This window comes from Lactuca serriola, chromosome 2 (genome assembly GCF_051521515.1).
Source record: "Lactuca serriola cultivar US96UC23 chromosome 2, Lser_US96UC23_V15, whole genome shotgun sequence".
NCBI classification, from domain to species: Eukaryota; Viridiplantae; Streptophyta; class Magnoliopsida; order Asterales; family Asteraceae; genus Lactuca; species Lactuca serriola.
The window spans coordinates 197,670,883-197,690,876 of record NC_136409.1 but is presented as its reverse complement, the minus strand read 5'-3'; the positions used below and the strand labels follow the sequence as shown (position 1 = coordinate 197,690,876).

Below are 19,994 nucleotides of genomic sequence, written 5' to 3'. Positions count from 1 at the left end.
AAACATCGGTTTAAAACCCATTCGTCATAAATTGAATCAACTTTATTCACACGACAAATCCACAAAAATAAGGATGGTTTACAGGATCCCATGTGGATTCAAGACGTATCCGTTAAGTCAATAAAATTGGCTGGAGTGAGTTTATTCTTGTGAAGAAAGGATCAACGGAACGTGTGTATCGAAATGTGAGTTTAACGGCGTTATGGGAAGGAAATCTACGTGTTAAACGGCAACCTGACTAACGTGTCAAATCTGTCGATCGGGTTTACGTGGATGCACATCTCTTCAGACCCACCGCTCATCGTATGTACCAGCGTCCTTTCCTAGATAATCTCATGGTTTTTTTCCGTCAATTCAACGATTTCCTTTACGACAGGTGAAATACCCAAATCACCCTTTCTCCTTCTCCCCCACACTTCTCTCTGCGCATTTCGGCATATTCTTCAAACCGATCCCTTATCTCCCACCTGCCCTAGGAAAATTCCCCCAAAACGGAACGCATTCAAAAGGCCAGAAGTTTGGGAGATAGAGGGAGTGTGTGTGTGTCTTTGGGAGTTGGTTTGGTTTTTGAGATCAAAACTGACTTAATATTTAAGGTAATTATCACATCTTCGCTCCATATCTCTGGTGCGTTTCGATATCTTTTCTTGATTTGGTTCGATCTTCGATAGGGTAACCGCCAGTATTTGCCATTTTGGACCATTTTGTTCCGCCTGTTTCAGATTTCGATCGCAAATTTCGATCTATCGGTATTTTCTTTTACTTCGTATCTCTTGTTTCTAATTTATTTTTTCATGTAGACGTATGTGGGGTTATCTGATCTTTTGAAAAAAGACGCGATCTTTTCATGTTGATGGGATTAGTTTTGACTTTTATTATGATTGATTCTGGGTCCATTTTGTTTAAACGTGTACATCTCTACTCAAAAAATGGACGTACGTACATTGTAATTTAGAGATCATAATGAATCAATTTGTTGTTCTATCGATCTTTTTATGATATATTATGATCTGCAAACCTGCATTTGATCCGAATCTTTGGCCGTTTACTTGGTTCCTTACGGGGTAATTTTAATTGCTGTTTGGGTAATAAATTCACGAGACGATAAGAGTTTTCTGAGCCCTCTGCTAAGGTGCATTTTTGAATAAGTCTAATTTGAGATCGAAATTATGCTCTTTGATGATAAGAAGCCAAATTTTGAGAATTAACTGTTGATGTTTCAATAGTTTGCAGTTTCATAACTATTTACATCTACAACTGCTGGCATCGCACTAGTTTGTAATTCATACAATATGTGGCTTTAATAGATTTTGTCTTTGAAAATCAGTCAATAATATGATTTTTGTCTCTGCTTGAACTTTGTCCTCGATTATGTTACATGGCTCAAAGATCCTGGTATTTTTGGCACTTTTACTTTCCGATTTTGCCTTCTTATTGACTGAATAAGATCAGATTTTAACGAGGAGTTTGATATCATGTTTTTAAACTGCGGAAATATTTGTGGGCCCAAACTAATCTTTTGATCCATAAAGAGGATTGTGTCAGCAGCATGAGGAAAACAATGTAAAGTACAAAGTACAAACTTGATGATGCATCATTTTTTCTATTTCATCTTCTTTTTTTATAGTTTCTCAAGTTATTCCCAATTAAAGTCTCTTTGGTGAAAGTTTTGTTTAAAACATTTCCATTATGTTTCATCTTTCCACGAGTTGGTAAGTGCATTTCATTTAGAATAAATCCAGTGTTGCCATGTAAAATTTGATAAATTTCATGACTTGTGATATCTTGGTTTGTATTGCTAGCTGAAAAATTTGTTACTTTTCTACTTGGAAAATAATCCATGATCTTAATTACATATTTAAAGATTTTCTTACTTGCAGGTGACTCAGTCTACTAGTTTCATTGTTGCTGTGTTCTTCCAAATATGTGATGGTGCGTTTGTGAATGTGATCTTTATCCAGTTTGTTTACAGTAAACATGGCGATGATGGCAGTTGTTTGATGAACCCTTATCTTTAAGACTGTCTTAATCATTATAGTTAACAAGTATTGTAGTAGTGCTGTAAAAAGTGTCTGTAGCTAGTGATGGATCAGATAAATTTACTTCACAGTCAAAGAAAAAACCTCCAAGGTCCAGGTGGCAAGTCCTCAACAAGTGGGTCATCCAAAGATCTATGGCTGGCAGTGCATGGAGGGTCTGTGGTAGATGTAGATTCAGCCTTGGTCTCACTGAAGAAAAATGGAGGAAACATCAATTCAAGAAACACTTTTGGCCTTACCCCTCTTCATATTGCAACATGGAGAAATCACATTCCAATTATCAGAAGACTACTAGCTGCTGGTGCAGACCCTAATGCCAGGGTACATCTATCTTCTCATCTTTTAGATATCAGATGAAAAGTTTAACAACTTTTTCAATCTTCAGGATGGAGAATCTGGATGGAGTAGCCTTCATCGGGCTTTACATTTTGGTCATTTGGCTGTTGCTAGTATTCTTCTTAAATCAGAAGCCTCTGTTGCAATTGAGGATTCCAAGTCAAGAACACCTGTTGACCTTCTCTCTGGGCCTGTTGTACAGGCTAATGGCAATGGAGATGGTTCAGGTACTCCAACAAAGAACAAACACATCCTTATAATAAATATTACTCCATTGATACAATTTCCTGAAGGAATGTTTGTTGTGCATTTTCAGTGGTGACAGAGCTGTACAGTTGGGGAAGCGGTGTTAATTATCAACTTGGGACTGGAAATGCTCACATACAGAAGCTCCCGTGCAAGGTTGACTCACTTCATGGATCCTTCATCAAGTCCATTTCTTCGGCCAAATTTCATAGTGTTGCTGTGAGTGCTCATGGTGAAGTTTTCACTTGGGGATTTGGTCGTGGTGGTCGCCTTGGCCACCCTGATTTTGACATCCATAGTGGTCAGGCAGCAGTCATAACTCCTAGACAGGTAACATCCGGATTAGGGGCCCGCAGGGTCAAGGCAATTGCAGCTGCTAAACATCATACAGTTGCTGTCACGGAGGGTGGTGAGGTCTTCACCTGGGGTTCCAACCGAGGTAATTACTTACTTATTTACCCCAAAAGAATACAGACATACTGATTAATTAATAACTATGATGATTTTTGCAGAGGGTCAACTTGGTTATACTTCTGTTGATACTCAAGCAACCCCAAGAAGAGTTAGCTCATTAAAGTCAAAGATAGTTGCTATTGCTGCAGCAAACAAGCACACTGCTGTTGTTTCTGATTCGGGTGAGGTTTTCACTTGGGGTTGCAATAAAGAAGGTCAACTTGGTTATGGAACTTCAAACTCTGGCTCAAATTACACCCCGAGGCTCGTTGAGTATTTGAAAGGAAAAGTTTTCATTCGTGTGTCAGCAGCCAAGTATCACACTGTGGTTTTAGGAGCCGATGGAGAGGTACCTTTTTAGATGATAAAAGCAAGAATGAAAATTGATGCAGTGATTCTAATTTTCTAGGTTTTTTTTTTCAGGTATTTACTTGGGGTCATCGTCTTGTAACTCCAAGACGTGTTGTTGTTGCAAGGATTTTGAAAAAAGTTGGAAGCACTCCTTTAAAGTTCCACCGGTCAGAACGCCTTCATGTGGTTTCAATTGCTGCAGGGATGATGCATAGCATGGCTCTTACCCATGATGGTGCATTGTTCTATTGGGTGTCTTCTGATCCTGATCTTAAATGTCAACAGGTCCATCATCATCATCATCATTAATCATCATCATCATCCATCATGCCTCTCTTATTCATTGTTTCTTTGATATAGTTATATGGGCTTTGTGGGAAAAGTATGGTTAGTGTGTCTGCTGGAAAGTACTGGACAGCTGGAGTTACAGCTTCTGGTGATGTTTACATGTGGGATGCAAAGAAAAGAAAAGACGAAGCTCCGGTCATAACTCGATTACATGGCATCAAAAGGGCTACTTCAGTTTCAGTTGGAGAAACGCATCTGTTGGTGATTAGTTCCCTCTATCATCCTCCATATTCTCTCAAGGCTCCAGATACCCCTCGGTGTTTAAAGAAAAAACTAAGTGATGATTTAAGCGAGCTGGATGAAGATTTTGCTTATAATGATATTGAAATTGATGAAAAGACATCAAGTCTAGAAAAGGGTAACAGTGAAAATGGAAGTAAGCAAATACCAAGTCTGAAAAGTCTTTGTGAGAAAGTGGCAGCCGAGCATTTGGTGGAGCCAAGAAGTGCTTTACAACTTGTTGAAATTGCTGACTCACTAGAGGCACATGATTTAAGGAAGCATTGCGAGGTAGTATCCATTTTGAGCTTTTGTTAATTTAAAGGGTATTTTAGACAATTGAACCCCTGTTGATAACTTTTGCAGGAAATTGTGATACGTAATCTTGACTACGTTCTTACAGTCTCCACACACGCAGTTGCTAGTGCTTCACTGGATGTTCTTGTGAATCTTGAAAAAGCTTTGGATTCAAAGTCATCTGAAGCATGGAGTTATCGTAGGCTTCCAACCCCAACAGCTACTTTTCCTGCTGTTGTTAACAGTGAAGAGGATGATAGTGACAATGAGTTTCTCAGGACTCGTGATAACAACAATGGCGGAAACATGGGTTCTCACAAGGAAAGAAGCCAAAGATTTGATAGCTTTTTACATCCATATGATGATGCGAATCAAGAAGTTGGCAAGCATGTTCGGGCTTTAAGAAAAAAACTGCAGCAGATTGAGATATTGGAGGAAAAAAGAGCCAAAGGTTATCAACTCGATAGCCAACAGCTTACAAAACTTGAGACACGACCACTGTTGGAGAAGTCACTTATTGAGCTTGGTGTTCCTGTTGAAACGATTCAAGCAAAGTCAACTTCACCGGTTGACCAGGGAACTAAGAAACAGAAGAAAAAGAGCAGAAGAAAGTCAACACAAGGGGAAGAGGCACCTTGTAGCCATGAATCTGATGCTAAATTGAACACAGTGAAAGGTTTCTCACCTTCTGAAGCTTCTCCAGTTGACCACAAGGTAAAATTGGATCTACATTGAACATATGTGGGACACATATATATATACATATGCCCTTAACATGGATACTTGTAATTCACAGGAGAAGGAGATAGATGACAAGGGCAAAACAGTAAATCTGGTTATCGAGGTGTCACCGAATAGCAACTCAAAGAAAGATCTTGCAAGCTCAAAAAACCGGAACACATCATCGTCATCATCATCAACATCATCAAAGAAGAAAAACAGGAAAGGCGGGCTTTCAATGTTCTTAAGTGGTGCTCTTGATGACACCCCCAAGATCGTTGCACCTCTTCCACCACCTTCACCAAAAAATGAGGGCCCCGCATGGGGAGGCACAAGTATTTCAAAGGGACCCAGTCCCACTTCTCTTCGTGAGATACAAGATGAGCAGGAAAAAACCATGGGAAGTAAGCCCATGTCCATTGCTAAAAAGAAAGATCAGTTGGAAGTTGTAGATGTGAAAACAAGTGGAAAACTCTCATTGAGTTCGTTTCTGCCATCAAACTCGAACCCCATGGGTCCCAATCTGACCCCTCACATGCCAGATGTCGAAAAAAGCACCCCTCCTTGGGTTTCGGTTTCTTCAGGGACCCCACCTCTTGGTTTAGGTATTGGTAGTAGGCCATCTCTCAGGGGCATTCAGTTGCAAGAGGTGTGACACCAACATCATTTCTGTTTCTTCAAGTTTCCAAGTTTTGAGCTTTTTTTTTTAATTCTTGAAAATAGTTTTTGATTTTGTATGATGTATATTCATTCAGGAGAAAAAGCAACAGACATTATCGCACAGTCCTAAAACAAGAACGACTGGGTTTGCTGTGAGCAGCGGTCAGGGTTCACCATCTGATTCCAGTGGTGGTGGTGGTGGTGTGAACCGGTGGTTCAAGCCGGAGGTTGAAGCACCGTCTTCTATAAGGTCAATTCAGATAGAGGAGAAGGCTATGAAGGATCTTAAACGTTTTTATAGCAGCGTTAAGGTTGTCAAGAATCAGTTTTAGAACAAGGGTGGGTGGGTTTATTTAAAATAGCAGCTCTGGTCTGGTTTGGTCTTTTTATAAAAAATTAACTCGTGTCATGTTTCTTTCTGTAAATCAACTGTAGATATTTCGTTGTACATTAATTTCAGATTCTCTTCAAGTAGAATCCTTCAAATTGCATTCAGTTTGTTCTAGGGAGAGAGTTAGGTGGATTCTTAGCGTTAACGACAACATCCTTAAACCTGATTTATGAAGCTCTCTTTGAGTGAGTTAGGCTGTAAATGGCATAAAGCTGTAACATTTACCCTTTTGGGGTGCACATTCATCGTTTTCTTCATATTCTATTATAATTCAAAACATTATTTTTGTTGGAACTTGATATCTGCACAAGAAAAATTGAGACCTTGTCCTACATAGGTGGTACAAAACATTTCTAGGTTTTTCCCACTTTAGTCATCAAATGGATCAAATAAAAGGGCCAAGCTGGACTTGTGGTATTGGGCTAGTAACACTAAAGGGTGTGGTGCTATGAAAATATCATGACAAAGACCCTCCAAAAGTGTTTCATATCGTTCAATGTTTCTATTTGGGTCCAGTTTAGTTTTAAGGATCCACTTAGACCCTACCAGATTAACCTTTTTAGAGACTTCAACAAGTTTCCATGGGTCCAACTTAGTTTTAAAGATCCACTTAGACCCTAGGAATTTAACCCTTTTAGAGACTTCAACGAGTTCTCAAAGGTAATTTTTATTCATGGAATTAAGCTAGTCAATAACTTCATTCCATTGACAGGATTGGTCACTACCAATGGCCTGACTATAAGAGGTTGGATCTTTTCACTTTTCCATATCCAAGCTAGTTTAGTTAAGGTAGGTCATATAATCATCAAAGTTAGCACGTCTTATCGACCTTGATGACATCCTTAATGAAGTTTCGGTTTCTTGAAGTTAAATGATAACTTTAGGGAATTTGTCTGGCAGGTTGGACGTGCCTTAATCTAATGGCATATATGAAGAAATATTATCCGCAAGAGAGGCATGTGTGTGAGAATGTCTACATGAGGTGCAACACGATAAAAAGGAAAATGGGTCATTGGCCCTTCCTTTTGCACATCAATAAGTTGGCGCCAATCATAATATGCATTGCTCCCACTAACATTAGTAGGGATGTTCGTTTGGATGGATCGGTTTAATCCGATCCGATCAAGTGAATCCAAAATAATTTCGGTTTTCAAAACGTAGATCCAAATAGTCCAAACTAAATTCAAATCCGATCCGATCCAACTAAATTATAATTCGGTTGGATCGGTTTTTTACAATTTGGTTTTCAAGAATCAAGACATTTCAACAAATATATAACTTTAGTATTAACTTACTTTATAATATAAACTAAAAATATTGTTTAATTAGTTATGAATTAAAACTTATAAATAACTATCAAGAAAAATATATTATATATTACTACTTTATAGACAATTTTTTTTATAAAAAGTAGATATTAAAGTATTATAAATGATGGAAATTGTTTATATACTAAAAGAATAATTTAGTAAATTTATAAATTATTAAATATATATATATTAGAAAGAACAAAAATAATAAATTGCAATTCGTTTTTTTTGGACTATTCGGTTTTTATAATGTAAACCAAAACTAATTCGAAATCCAAAATAATAATTCGGTTTTGCTAAAAAACCAATCCAAAAATCCAAATATCCGAACCAAATAGTCCGATCCAAATTGTCCAATTGGACAATTCGGTTTTATCTAAATAGTGAACAGCCCTAAACATTAGCGTTTTCTAGGAATTCGACAAGACGAGTTTCAATTATGTGAGTGGAATGTGAAGGTCAATAGAATCTAAATCTCTTTGATCACTCGAGAAACCCTATAAAGAAACAACTAACAGGTTCATGCCAAGTTTTCTTTATTGAGGGTTGTAGAACTTAGCATCGACAGGGAAACCATCCTCTTTTATATATCTCAAGTCGGTTTCCTTCTCGTCTAGATTTCTTAGGTGTCTTGCGAATGAATTTAGATGGGACCTTATTAAGTATATAGAATGCCGTCTTTAGTGCCTCAGTTCATAAACATTAAGGTATGCTTGTGTTTGTTAACATACTTCTTACCATATGCATAAGGGTTCAATTTCTTCTCTCATTATGCTGAGGAGTTTCTGACATGGTAAATTACTAAATTGGTTCTCTCAACAACACTATTATATATATATATATATATATATATATATATATATATATATATATATATATATAACATGAATGATCAACTATAAAAGTGATAAACAACTTATGTCCATATTTTCTTATGGGAAAAAGTCTACAAATGTCAGTATATATGAGTTTTATAAATACTTGATCTTTTTGCCATAATTCAATATGCAGTCTTGTCCAAGGAATTAGAAATTGTTTTTCACGTCCAGAAACCCTTTTGGTTCGATTTCAAGGTTGGAGAATCACTTTGTAGCGGAGATTTGAAGAATCAGAAGCTAGGAGCATTAGGACTTCACTTCGGTTGCTTCATGACCGTGTTTAGCAATTAGTTTTTGATGTTTTTATGTTTTTATCAGTTGGTTGGTTATATGGTAAAACCTTTTTGCTTTCACGAGAGTAGATGTAACCCTAAAAGTTTTGGTGTGATTTCTTTTAATCGAATTATTAGTTTTATTTAATTTATCATGATTTTTTGATTCCTTTAATCGAATTATTAGTTAGGTTCAAATGTTTTCACTATCTATTGTGTGCATGTATGATTGATTCTGGACCAATCATTTTAGTTATTTTAAGAAAGTAATTAATGCATATTAAATGATGAAGATGTAATTAAAATTCATTATATCTTCAACATTTAATCTGCATTAATTACTTTCTTAAAATAATTAAAATGATTGGTTCAGAATCAATCATACATGCACACAATAGATAGTGAAAACAAAATAACCTAACCCTATATATATATATATATATATATATATATATATATATATATATATATTTGTTGATTTCTTTATTGTCTATAGTTAAGTTAATAGAATTTAGAGGACAAATCTGACTTTGTTGTCTTGAATCATAATTGTTAATAACCAATAACAATTATGACCAAAGATAGACCAAATCATAAGGCTAGGTTAATAAAGTTGTTAACTTTAATGTGTATGCATGTATTAAACAACCAAATCTATGCACCAAACTGATTACCATGACTTTTGGGATCATGTGACACAATCAAATCTATCATGATATGAACTTAATAATAGTTGTTTAGATAGTTAATTACATGACCATTTTGTTAATGGTCTTAACAATCATAGTGTTAGTTAATTAGAACAAGATAACTGACTATAGGAACCCGTGGACATTACTAACAACTAAGTCCACGGTGGTGCCACTACATCTTAATCCATAGCAATACTACTACGAAAACTATGAAATTCCCTACTATGCATATGAGATTTGAGATTTTATCAACAAAAAAACCGAGAAAAAGAAATCAAGTGGTAAAGCAACAAAGCTTTCATGATTCCATGTGTTTAAGTCTTCTTTTAACGACTTCCCAAGTTTCTCCTTGTGTTTCGCCCATATTTGGACTAAGAAGTGAGGGGTATGAATGTCAATGCATAATATTTTCAGTTGATGAATAGAAAGTTACCCATGGAAGAATAGGCTCCCCTTTTTTATATCACAATGTGTATGTTATTACAATAAGTTAACAATAAGAACCATTTCAAAGTTTATAAATCAAATTAAATCAAATTACTTTATTAAAAAGAAGAAGAGAGATAAAAAAAAGATTTTGGTCCAATCCAGTCCAAATAAAGCTTAGTGTTTGAAGGTCTTAACTAAAATCAATTGGACCAGTGTAAATGGAGGACATTAGAGAGCCCAGTCCAAAATAAACCCAATATGACAAATGGAGTGTCAAATGTGCATTGTGCAAGTGCAAGTGCCACTGTGCAATGAAAGTTGAAGTGATTCATATGCTAACCATTGAGATTTAAGACAAAATTGCAAAAATGGTCCATGTGGTTTCTTATTTTATGTGGTTATGGTCCAAACGTTTGAAAAGTTGCAGATTTGGTCCTTTTCAACAAGTTTTATTGTGGTTTTGGTCCCTCATCCGTTAAGTTTAACTGGTTGGCTGTTAACTTTTTTAAAATGACAATTTTACCCTCAGGGAACATTTTCGCAGTTTTGTCTTTTACCATACCATAAGGACCATTTTTGCATAAGTTCTTTTTTATTTTATTGAAGTATTATATATTAATAAATATTATTTTTAATATATAATATTATATATTAATAAATAATTTTTTATGGGATTATTAATTTATTATAGTTGTTTTTTTGGGGGAACGACTATAGTTGATTTTTTAAAATTTTTTTTTGTTTGAGTAATTCTTTTTATTGAGTTATTATATATAAATACATATAGTTTTTAATATATATAATTTATATCATAATAAATATTATATTATTGGATTATTAATTTCTTTTAGTTAATATTTTTAATTATTTTTATTGGATTATTCTTTTATTTCTTTTAATTTATTATTTTCTTCATATACTAAATATTTTTTATTGGATTATTAATTTATTTTAGTTAATTCTTTTAAAAAAATCGACGTAATTATTTTTTATTGAATTATTGTATATCAATACATATAGTTTTTAATATATAATATTTATATCATAATAAATATTATATTATTGTATTATTATTATCTTCTAGTTAATTTTTGTAATTTCTTTTTTTTTTTAAACTATTTTTTGTTGGATTATTACTTTTAATTTATTATTTTCTTCATATACTAAATATTATTTTATCGGATTATAATAGTAGTTCTTGTTAATTTTATTAGTTCCACCACAAAGTCATGGGATACGTAAAATCGTGGTCTCTCATCATCGAAATCGTTAGGATCGTTGCCAAACACTTTCATTTCATATAGCTTATGATGAGAAACCATTGGGAAAATACCACCACCATCACTCGGTCACCACCACCACTTATAAATGTTATTGGGGTTTGTTGCGCATTATGTGGGATATGAAGGATTCCATTGGATTATGAAGAGGTTGTCGCAGGTGGCTACCAACAACGCTGGGTGGAATAGGGTATAATATCTATGGAACCTCCGATGAAGGTGTTTGGAGGTGATCCTGCTAATTTTTGACGATGATAATCGACACTTTTACGTATTTCGGCGACTTTGTGGTGAAACTAATAAATTTAAAAACAGTTAATAGTATACATTCAAAATAAAATAATAATCCAATAAGATAATATTTATTATATTAAAAAAATAATAAATTAAAAGTAATATTTCAATAAATTAATAATTCAAAAAAATTACAAAAATTAATAATCCAATAATGTATTATTTACTATGATGTAAATATTATATATTAAAAATAATATTTGTTGATATATAATAATCTAATAAAAAAGAATTGCTCCAACTAAATGAAATTATAAAAAGAGTCAACTAAAAGAAATTAATAATCCAATAAAATACTGTTTCGTCATATGTAATAATCCCATAATATAATATTTATTATGATATAAATATTATATATTAAAAACTATATGTACTGATACATAATAATTCAATAAAAAAGAATTACTTCAACAAAAAAAAAATAAAAAAAAATAATTAGCTAAAATAAATTAATAATCCAATAAAACAACATTTAGTATATGAAGAAAATAATAAATTAAACGTAATAATACAATGAAAAATGTTTAAAAATTATAAAAATTAACTAAAAAAATTAATAATCCAATAATATAATATTTATTACGATATAAATATTATATATTAAAAACTATATGTATTGATATATAATAATTTAATAAAAAAGAATTACTCCAACAATTTTTTTTTAAAAAAATCAACTAAAATAAATTAATAATTCAATAAAAAATATTTATTAATATATAATATTATATATTAAAAATAATATCTATTAATATATAATACTTTATTAAAATAAAAAAGAATATATGCAAAAATGGTCCTTATAGTATAGTAAAAGACAAAACTGTGAAAATGGTCCCTGGGGGTAAAATTGTCATTTTAAGGAACTTAACGGATGAGGGACCAAAACCACAACAAAACTTGTTGAAAAGAACCAAATCTGCAACTTTTCAAACGTTTGGACCATAACCACATAAAATAAGAAACCACAGGGACCATTTTTGCAGTTTTGTCGAGATTTAAAGATAAAGCCACCCGTTTCTTCTCCATCACGTTCCATTTTGTTGCAAGAATATGGTAAAAGAAATACATTAAGGCACGTAAATGAAAAGGCATAAGAAGCAAGAAAGCCAAAAAAAAAAAAAGGTAAAAAGAAAGAAACATACAATTTATCGATTTCCTAGATATTTAAAAGATACGTGTTTTATTAAGTTGGATGAAGAAGAGTAGGGAACTTAACCAAAATATATTACTTAAACAAATAATAAATGACATCAAACCTGAAAATCCACACATTCTAAAACAGGTTTAGAGCTAAAGGAAAAGCTTACTTCAAACATGAAAATTGGAAAGTAAATGAGAGGGGAGAATAAAGGTACACAAAGTAGATGAGACATGAGATGAGTATTTTTTAATTAGAAAAATTATTTCTAAAAATGAACACAACATTTGGACGTATTTTGGATTTTGAGGACAACACCATGAGATTTAGAAACTCAAAATTCCTTTTGCCAATTAGGTCCACCCATGTTTGACTTTTGTGAGATGATTATGTCTTGTGAAGTAGTAGTAATTTGTAATGGATATGGATTAACGAAAGAACATCGATTCCAAATGAGTGAATATATCTTTTAAATACATGAAAGACTATGGACTGCATGTGTAAGATGATCATATGTTAAATGTAATGGGAAAAAATGTCTTAGATGTCGATTGGTGAATTTTAATGGTTTTCATCGTTAATATTCATTCTCATGTATTTTGATAATAACATTTATATTTTATAGGGATTATAAAGACATCTAACCTATCTATCCTAAATAAAAAGGAAACAATATTTAGATTTAAAGTATCCCGATAGAACAAACATTTATAAAACTAAATTTATATCAAATGCCAATGTCGGTAAATATTTTGAGCAGTGCAGGCACCATTTATTTTTTAAAATTATACTTTTTTTTATCCATTTACTTTTTGAAAGTTGTCACTTACTTTTTTTTTTTTTTTTTTTTCACATTTTAAAATTTATAAAATATCACTTTCATTCCCTTTATTTTGTAAATTTTCATGTTTATCCTTTGTACTATATACAATTTGATTTTCTTTAATAACTTTCGTTTTGTTAATTTAAAAAACTTATTTTTATATGTTTATATTTATCTATGTATCGGTATAAATTCGAGGCGGTCAATTTCTTTCGTTATTTAAAAAAAAACTTACTTGCTATTTTTATGCGTGTCGGTATAAATACGGATTTCGACGTAATTTTTATTTTATTTTTCATGCTTATATTTATATACATTTTTTATGTACCAGTCGGGTCACATATTGTTAACATTAATAACAAAGATCTTAGTATTTTTTTTGTGTACGTGTCAGTATAAATTCAGATTTGTCTATGTTTCGATGTAATTTTTATTTTATTTTTCGTGATTATTTTTATATATATTTCCTGTGTATGAATCGAGTCACATATAATATGTTTTTTATTATTTAAACTTCCGTTTGTTAACTTCAAAAAAGAGATCTCACCTATTTATTTTTATGTATGTGTTAGTATAAATTTTAGTTTAGTTTTGTTTAGTTTTTTTTTTTAATTTTATTTATTTATTTATTTATTTTTTACGTTTTCCTACTTATTTTTATGTACATTTCCTACGTTTGGTCACATATAATACGTTTTCATTCGACGATACATATTGGAGTTAATTGGCGTCGTCACAAAGTGCAATAGACAAATCCTAGTTACAATTAATAAATAGCCAATAGAAACAAACTCGGTACTTTGCAATTTAATATTCATTATAGATATTACAAACTTCAAATTTTGGTTTTACATGACAATTTAAAAAAACTCGAAAAATAAATTAGGGATGAAAATGGTACCAAACCGGTACCAAGCATGTATCAACCCATGAATACTAAGTATCGAACTATGTGTAAAAACGAGTCTGAATTAAATTTATTGGTACTGGTATCCGGTACAACGGTTTTCGGTACTAGCATTATACCAAATCCCAAATTTAGTGATTTCAGAGTACCGAATGTCGTCCTATAATAATATAAGTGGTGTGTGTTCGGTACCCATGAAACTTTTGTTCACCTCTATTATAAACTATCTAAGGCGTGCCGGACATAATAAAGGTATTATTTTCTTAAATATGTTCGTCCACCACGGCACTACCTATTCGTAATAAAAATTAAAACAAGATAAAATACATTAATGATGTGATCTAGATGAAGTAATTTGAATTTTGAAAGATCACGTTAAATGGGTATTTGTAGCTATATATATGCTACCTTGATACATACATGAGTATATAGCAACAGCCTTTACAATTCAGTCGTCTATATATACCACCTACTCTTGAGTCTTGTCCCATAACTCCTTTCCATTCCTTCCATTCATGTAAGTTGCACTGCATTCTCTCTTTACTCTTCTTTGTCTTACAATCTTTCAAGAACCAGGAGGCTGAATGGGTGTATATGTTTGTGCTTTGTGTTACAAATGGTTTATGATTTTTAGCTTTTGATGGTCACTGTTCTTCTATTTGTTTAAGTAAATATTTAATTGTGATCGAGTGTTTATTCATCGTGTTTATTTAAAAAAAACAATTACATTGTGTGATTGAAGTTGATAAGAAATGGCGAAACTCTTTTTGTGTGTTTTCACAATTCTGGCAATATGTTCTTGGGCTACGGCTACCATCGCTGAATCCGACATAAAATACAAAGATCCGAAACAACCATTAGGTGTTCGAATAAGGGACTTGATGAACAGGATGACTTTGGAAGAAAAGATCGGTCAAATGACGCAGATTGATAGTAGTCTAGCTACACTAGAAGTAATGCGGAATTTCTCCATAGGTACTTTCTGAAATTTGTCAATCGTTTTTTCGTATTAAATACCTTAAATCCATTGTAAAGGTTACGTTTTTATTTTTTTTAACGAGTCTTGGATCTTCCGTAGGGAGTTTATTGACCACTGCATCGACCCCTTCAACACAAGACCCTCCAGAGGCATGGATTAATATGGTAAACAATTTCCAAAGAGAATCGTTGTCTAGTCGTTTGGGTATACCGCTGATGTATGGAATTGATGCTGTCCATGGCAATAGTAAAGTTTACAACGCCACTATTTTCCCACATAATATTGGCCTTGGAGTAACTAGGCAAGTGGAATGTAGTTAGTTTGTTTAACATTTGCTTCCTTTTTAACAGTATTTTCTTTATCAATGTGATTTCTTTTTGCAATGTTGAATAGGGATGCTGAATTGGTGAAGAAAATTGGAGCAGCGACTGCTCTTGAAATTCGAGCTACCGGCATCAACTATGCGTTTGCACCTTGTGTTGCGGTATGTAGAGATCCAAGATGGGGTCGTTGCTTCGAGAGCTTTGGTGAAGATCCTAATATTGTTCGAGCCATGACTGAGTTCATACCTGGACTTCAAGGAAGCATTCCTAGTGATGGTCGATTAGGTGTTCCTTTTGTTAGCGGGCAGTAAGTATTCATTCGCAAGCCCTCCTGCCAGCTCACTAGGATTCTTTTTGGCTTCTGTTCCTTCTTCATTTAATGCAGCGTTCATACTGTGGATTAATTGGGTTTAACATTTTTCATTTTACAGAGAAAAAGTTGCATCTTGCGCCAAACATTATGTGGGTGATGGTGGAACGACAAAAGGCATCAATGCGAACAATACCGTCATAGATTTTCATGGTTTATTGAGCATTCATATGCCACCGTACTTTGATGCAGTACGGAAGGGTGTTACAACCATCATGATTTCTTACTCTAGCTTGAACGGAGTCAAAATGCATAGAAATACTCCACTTATAACTGGATTTCTAAAGAACACTCTCAAATTCAGAGTATAAAGAACTCGTCTTTAATTTCTCCTCTTGGTTTCATATACATAGATGTTTTCATGTTTTATTATTATTGGATGTTTTGTAGGGATTTGTGATCTCAGATTTTATGGGTATTGACCAGCTGACAAATCCGCCTCATGCTAATTACACTTCGTCGATTCAACAAAGCATTATGGCTGGCATAGACATGGTGGGTTGAATAATATGAATACCGTTATTTTCAAACACAAGTTTAGACTTTGTTTTGTTTTTTTTTTCGTTTTATTTAATCAAACGTTTTGTAGGCCATGATTGGCTCCAACTACACTGAATTCATCGATGGGATGACTTTTCTTGTGAAGAACAATTCCATCCCAATGAGTCGGATTGATGATGCAGTAAAGAGGATTCTACGTGTCAAGTTCGTGATGGGTCTGTTTGAGAACCCATTCACAGATCTAAGCATGGCAAAATACCTTGGAGAACAGGTTAATTGCAGTTATTGTTCTTGAATCTGTTAATTCTCTTATTAGGAAGACACTAAGAACATATAATTTGATGCTAATTTCTTTCATAAACAAACAGGATCATCGAGATTTGGCTAGGGAGGCGGTAAGGAAATCTTTAGTCTTGCTAAAGAACGGTAAATCTGTCAACCAACCGATGCTTCCTCTTCCAAAAAAGTTGACAAAAATCTTGGTAGCCGGAACCCATGCCAATGACATTGGTTATCAGTGTGGTGGTTGGACCATTGAATGGGCTGGGAAAAGTGGCAATACAACAAGTGGTATGCAATCTGTGTTTCCCTCTCTTTTTTACATATGCATTAATTATAATAAGCTACATGAAAGTAATTATTTTTCATGATGGAAATAAACAATAGGTACAACAATTTTATCTGCCGTGAAAAACATAGTTGACCCTACAACCCAAGTATTGTATGTAGAGAACCCGACTCCTGATTTTATCAAGTCAAACAACTTCTCATACGCCATTGTGGTAACGGGTGAGTTCCCGTACTCGGAGTCAGCGGGAGACAGCCAGAATCTAACGATACCAGAACCTGGGCCCACAACCATCATGAACGTGTGTGTGTCGGTGAAGTGTGTCGTTGTCCTAATCTCGGGTAGACCTGTTGTGATCGAACCTTATGTTCCTATCATGGATGCTTTGGTGGCTGCATGGCTTCCGGGGACCGAAGGCCAAGGTGTAGCAGATGTTTTATTTGGTGATTATGGTTTTACGGGAAAACTAGCAAATACTTGGTTCAAGACTGTTGATCAGCTCCCGATGAATGTTGGTGACTCACATTATGACCCGTTGTATCCGCTCGGATATGGGCTTACAATTGAACCTACCAACCAAGATTAGAAGTCAAATATATATATATATATATATATATATATATATATATATATATATATATATATATATATATATATATATATATATATATATATATATATATCAAGGATTGAACTTATTGGGGTGTGTAACTTTATGTTATTACTAGTTTCTGTTAATTAGTGTGTGTATACCGACTTGTACATTTGGTCTATGTCTCATCCAGTAGTCTAGCCCATTCCTAAGATTGTGTATATGTATATTTTTATTAATAAAAGATATCAGATTTAGTACATGTGTAATAATTTATTCTAAAATAGTTTTTTTCCCATATCATACTTTAAATGTCATTTTATGATTATTTTGAATTAATTTTTTTTTCATATGTCATTTCATGAGATTTTTTTATTTTAATAAATTCCACATGATATTTTAATATAATAATCACAATAAATGTAGTAATAAATAAATATAAATTTCATGAATGGATTTACTTCTTATTTCTATTTTATTTATTTATTTAAATTTAAAAGATAAAAAAAATCAATTTTAATAATTCATTATTTTTCTTATTTTTTAATAAATCCAAAGTTTTTAAATATTTAAACCTATATATTTAATTTTTTTTAATTAATCCATGTGATACATGGGTCTTATACCTAGTCACTTATCAAAGAGTCTTTAATAATGAGTCATGGAAGTAGACTTGAACTAAAACAAACTATGCTTACCAATTTCTCATTATTATTTTTTGTTTAGATTATGCCCTCTCTCAACACCTACCACCTATAGAATTATGCTTAATTCTACTGTCACATGTTCATCGATCTATACTTGAATCCTACAAAAAATAGATCACTAACTAGTTGAATAGTAGAAAGCAACAAAAGCAATATAAAAGATGTCAATAGGTGTGGGACAATGGATGATTGAAGCAACCGATATAATTCTTATGAAAAGCAATATAAAAGATGTGAACATTCCCATTAGTCTTCAAGAAAAACATTCAAGAAAAGCAATATCCGAGAAATATTAAAGAAAAGCAATATATAGGGATTCCAATTGATGTTGGTGTTTTATTTCTGTTCATCCATTACAACATTATGGATGTTTTTCATTGAAGAGTTTTATCAAACACTTGGTGTTCATAAAAAAACAGATACCTCATATTAAACAATCAAACCCATATGAAAACCCTCAAAAACACAATATAATTTATAAAGTTATTTAACGATTTCTACTAGTAGATAATCATAAATATCTACTTTAATAAATGAAGGTTTTTTTTTTGCCACATGTCACACTCTCATTTAATTTGTCAAATGTTATTTTGTGGTTATTTGAAATTAATTTCTTTTCCACATGTCATTTCATATGTTTTTCTATTTTAATAAATTTCACATAATACTTTAATATAATAATTACAATAAATGTGGTAATAAATGAATATCAATTTCATTAATGGACTTACCTTCTTATTTCAAAATTCTCAAATTAAAACTCTTTAGTTTATTCTGTTTATTTATTTAAATTTAAAAGATAAAAAAAAAATCAATTTTAACAATTCATTATTTTTCTTATTTTTTTATAAATCCAAAGTTCTTAAATATTTAGACCTTTATATTTAATTTTTTTGATTAACCTATATAATACATGAGTCTTATACCTAGTCACTTATCAAAGAGCCGTTAATAATGAGTCATGGAAGTAGAGGGGCAAGAACCGGACACATATATTTTTTATCTGGAAAATAATTGAAATCCATATAGGATAAATCCAATCGACCAATTACAAATTGGATGGATCCCATTCGGTGATAAGAAATTTTCATGGGATAACTTTTATCTAGAAATAAGATGTTACCGTTAAACATAAAAGAACAAATTTTAAAATAAACGGCTATATTGATGTTCAAAATCTCCAATTAGATATTACTTGATGTTTTTTTGGTAGTTTCTTGCTGGTCCTTTTCCATTTTTAATAAAATTCTGGTGTTCTAAAAAAACTTTGGAGCGGAGAAAAACAATAAATGATTTTAGGTTTCGAAAATTATAATCATGGTTTTTCTTTAGCACGTGATGTTTGGACTGCTCTTCATAGAGATGTCAATTCTTTAATCAAGTTTCACGGTTGCTAACTGGTTTGCTTGTATAAGAGTCGTGCACATAACGTTGATTGTAGCTGACGAAGCGCCACACAAGCCATTGTGGCTTGCTGTCACACCCCCAAACCTGAATGGCGGAAACGTTTGGGGGCGGAGGATGTCATGCATAATATCATAACAATTGAATAGTAAAGAAAGTATACACCACCATAATATAAATATATTTGAAAAGTTTACATGATTGTATGTGTTACATGTTTGAATATCAAATACAATATGGTGATCCAAAATATATTACTAACGTCAGCGCGTTAGTCTTCAAAAGTAGTTGCTACCTGGTTTAGCGTTTTCCTGAGAATACAAATTATTTCAAAGAAAAAGTGTCAACAATAAAGTTGGTGAGTTCATAAGTAGTGTTTTTGAGAAAATGTATGCCATTCGAAAGTTCACGTTCGTTTTCCAGAAAATCCGATATTTTCTTATGAGTGTATGAAATGAGTATGA

General features: G+C 32.6%; 2 protein-coding genes across 4 annotated transcripts; both read left to right on the top strand.

Annotated features, from left to right (window-relative positions):
• Positions 1 to 281: 281 nt before the first annotated feature.
• Positions 282 to 6,354, top strand: LOC145088023 (ankyrin repeat family protein / regulator of chromosome condensation (RCC1) family protein). 3 transcript variants are annotated; one of them, XM_079026212.1, is made up of 11 exons: positions 282 to 596; positions 672 to 749; positions 1,881 to 2,360; positions 2,425 to 2,602; positions 2,692 to 3,060; positions 3,134 to 3,423; positions 3,498 to 3,710; positions 3,786 to 4,283; positions 4,359 to 5,003; positions 5,089 to 5,658; positions 5,765 to 6,354. In XM_079026212.1, the coding sequence occupies exons 3-11, from the start codon at positions 2,085 to 2,087 to the stop codon at positions 5,999 to 6,001; spliced, it is 3,276 nt and encodes a 1,091-aa protein (XP_078882338.1). In that variant the 5' UTR covers positions 282 to 596; positions 672 to 749; positions 1,881 to 2,084; the 3' UTR covers positions 6,002 to 6,354. The 3 variants fall into 3 exon arrangements, with proteins under 3 accessions (XP_078882338.1, XP_078882336.1, XP_078882337.1); XM_079026210.1 differs by having other exon boundaries at positions 287 to 596; positions 5,086 to 5,658; XM_079026211.1 differs by lacking the exon at positions 672 to 749 and having other exon boundaries at positions 287 to 596; positions 5,086 to 5,658.
• Positions 6,355 to 14,565: 8,211 nt separating this feature from the next.
• On the top strand, positions 14,566 to 17,413 carry LOC145090703 (uncharacterized). Its single transcript, XM_079028813.1, has 8 exons — positions 14,566 to 15,061; positions 15,165 to 15,366; positions 15,459 to 15,695; positions 15,820 to 16,063; positions 16,149 to 16,253; positions 16,348 to 16,530; positions 16,628 to 16,829; positions 16,926 to 17,413. Exons 1-8 carry the CDS (start codon positions 14,839 to 14,841, stop codon positions 17,411 to 17,413), a joined length of 1,884 nt encoding a protein of 627 aa, XP_078884939.1. The 5' UTR covers positions 14,566 to 14,838.
• Positions 17,414 to 19,994: the final 2,581 nt, after the last annotated feature.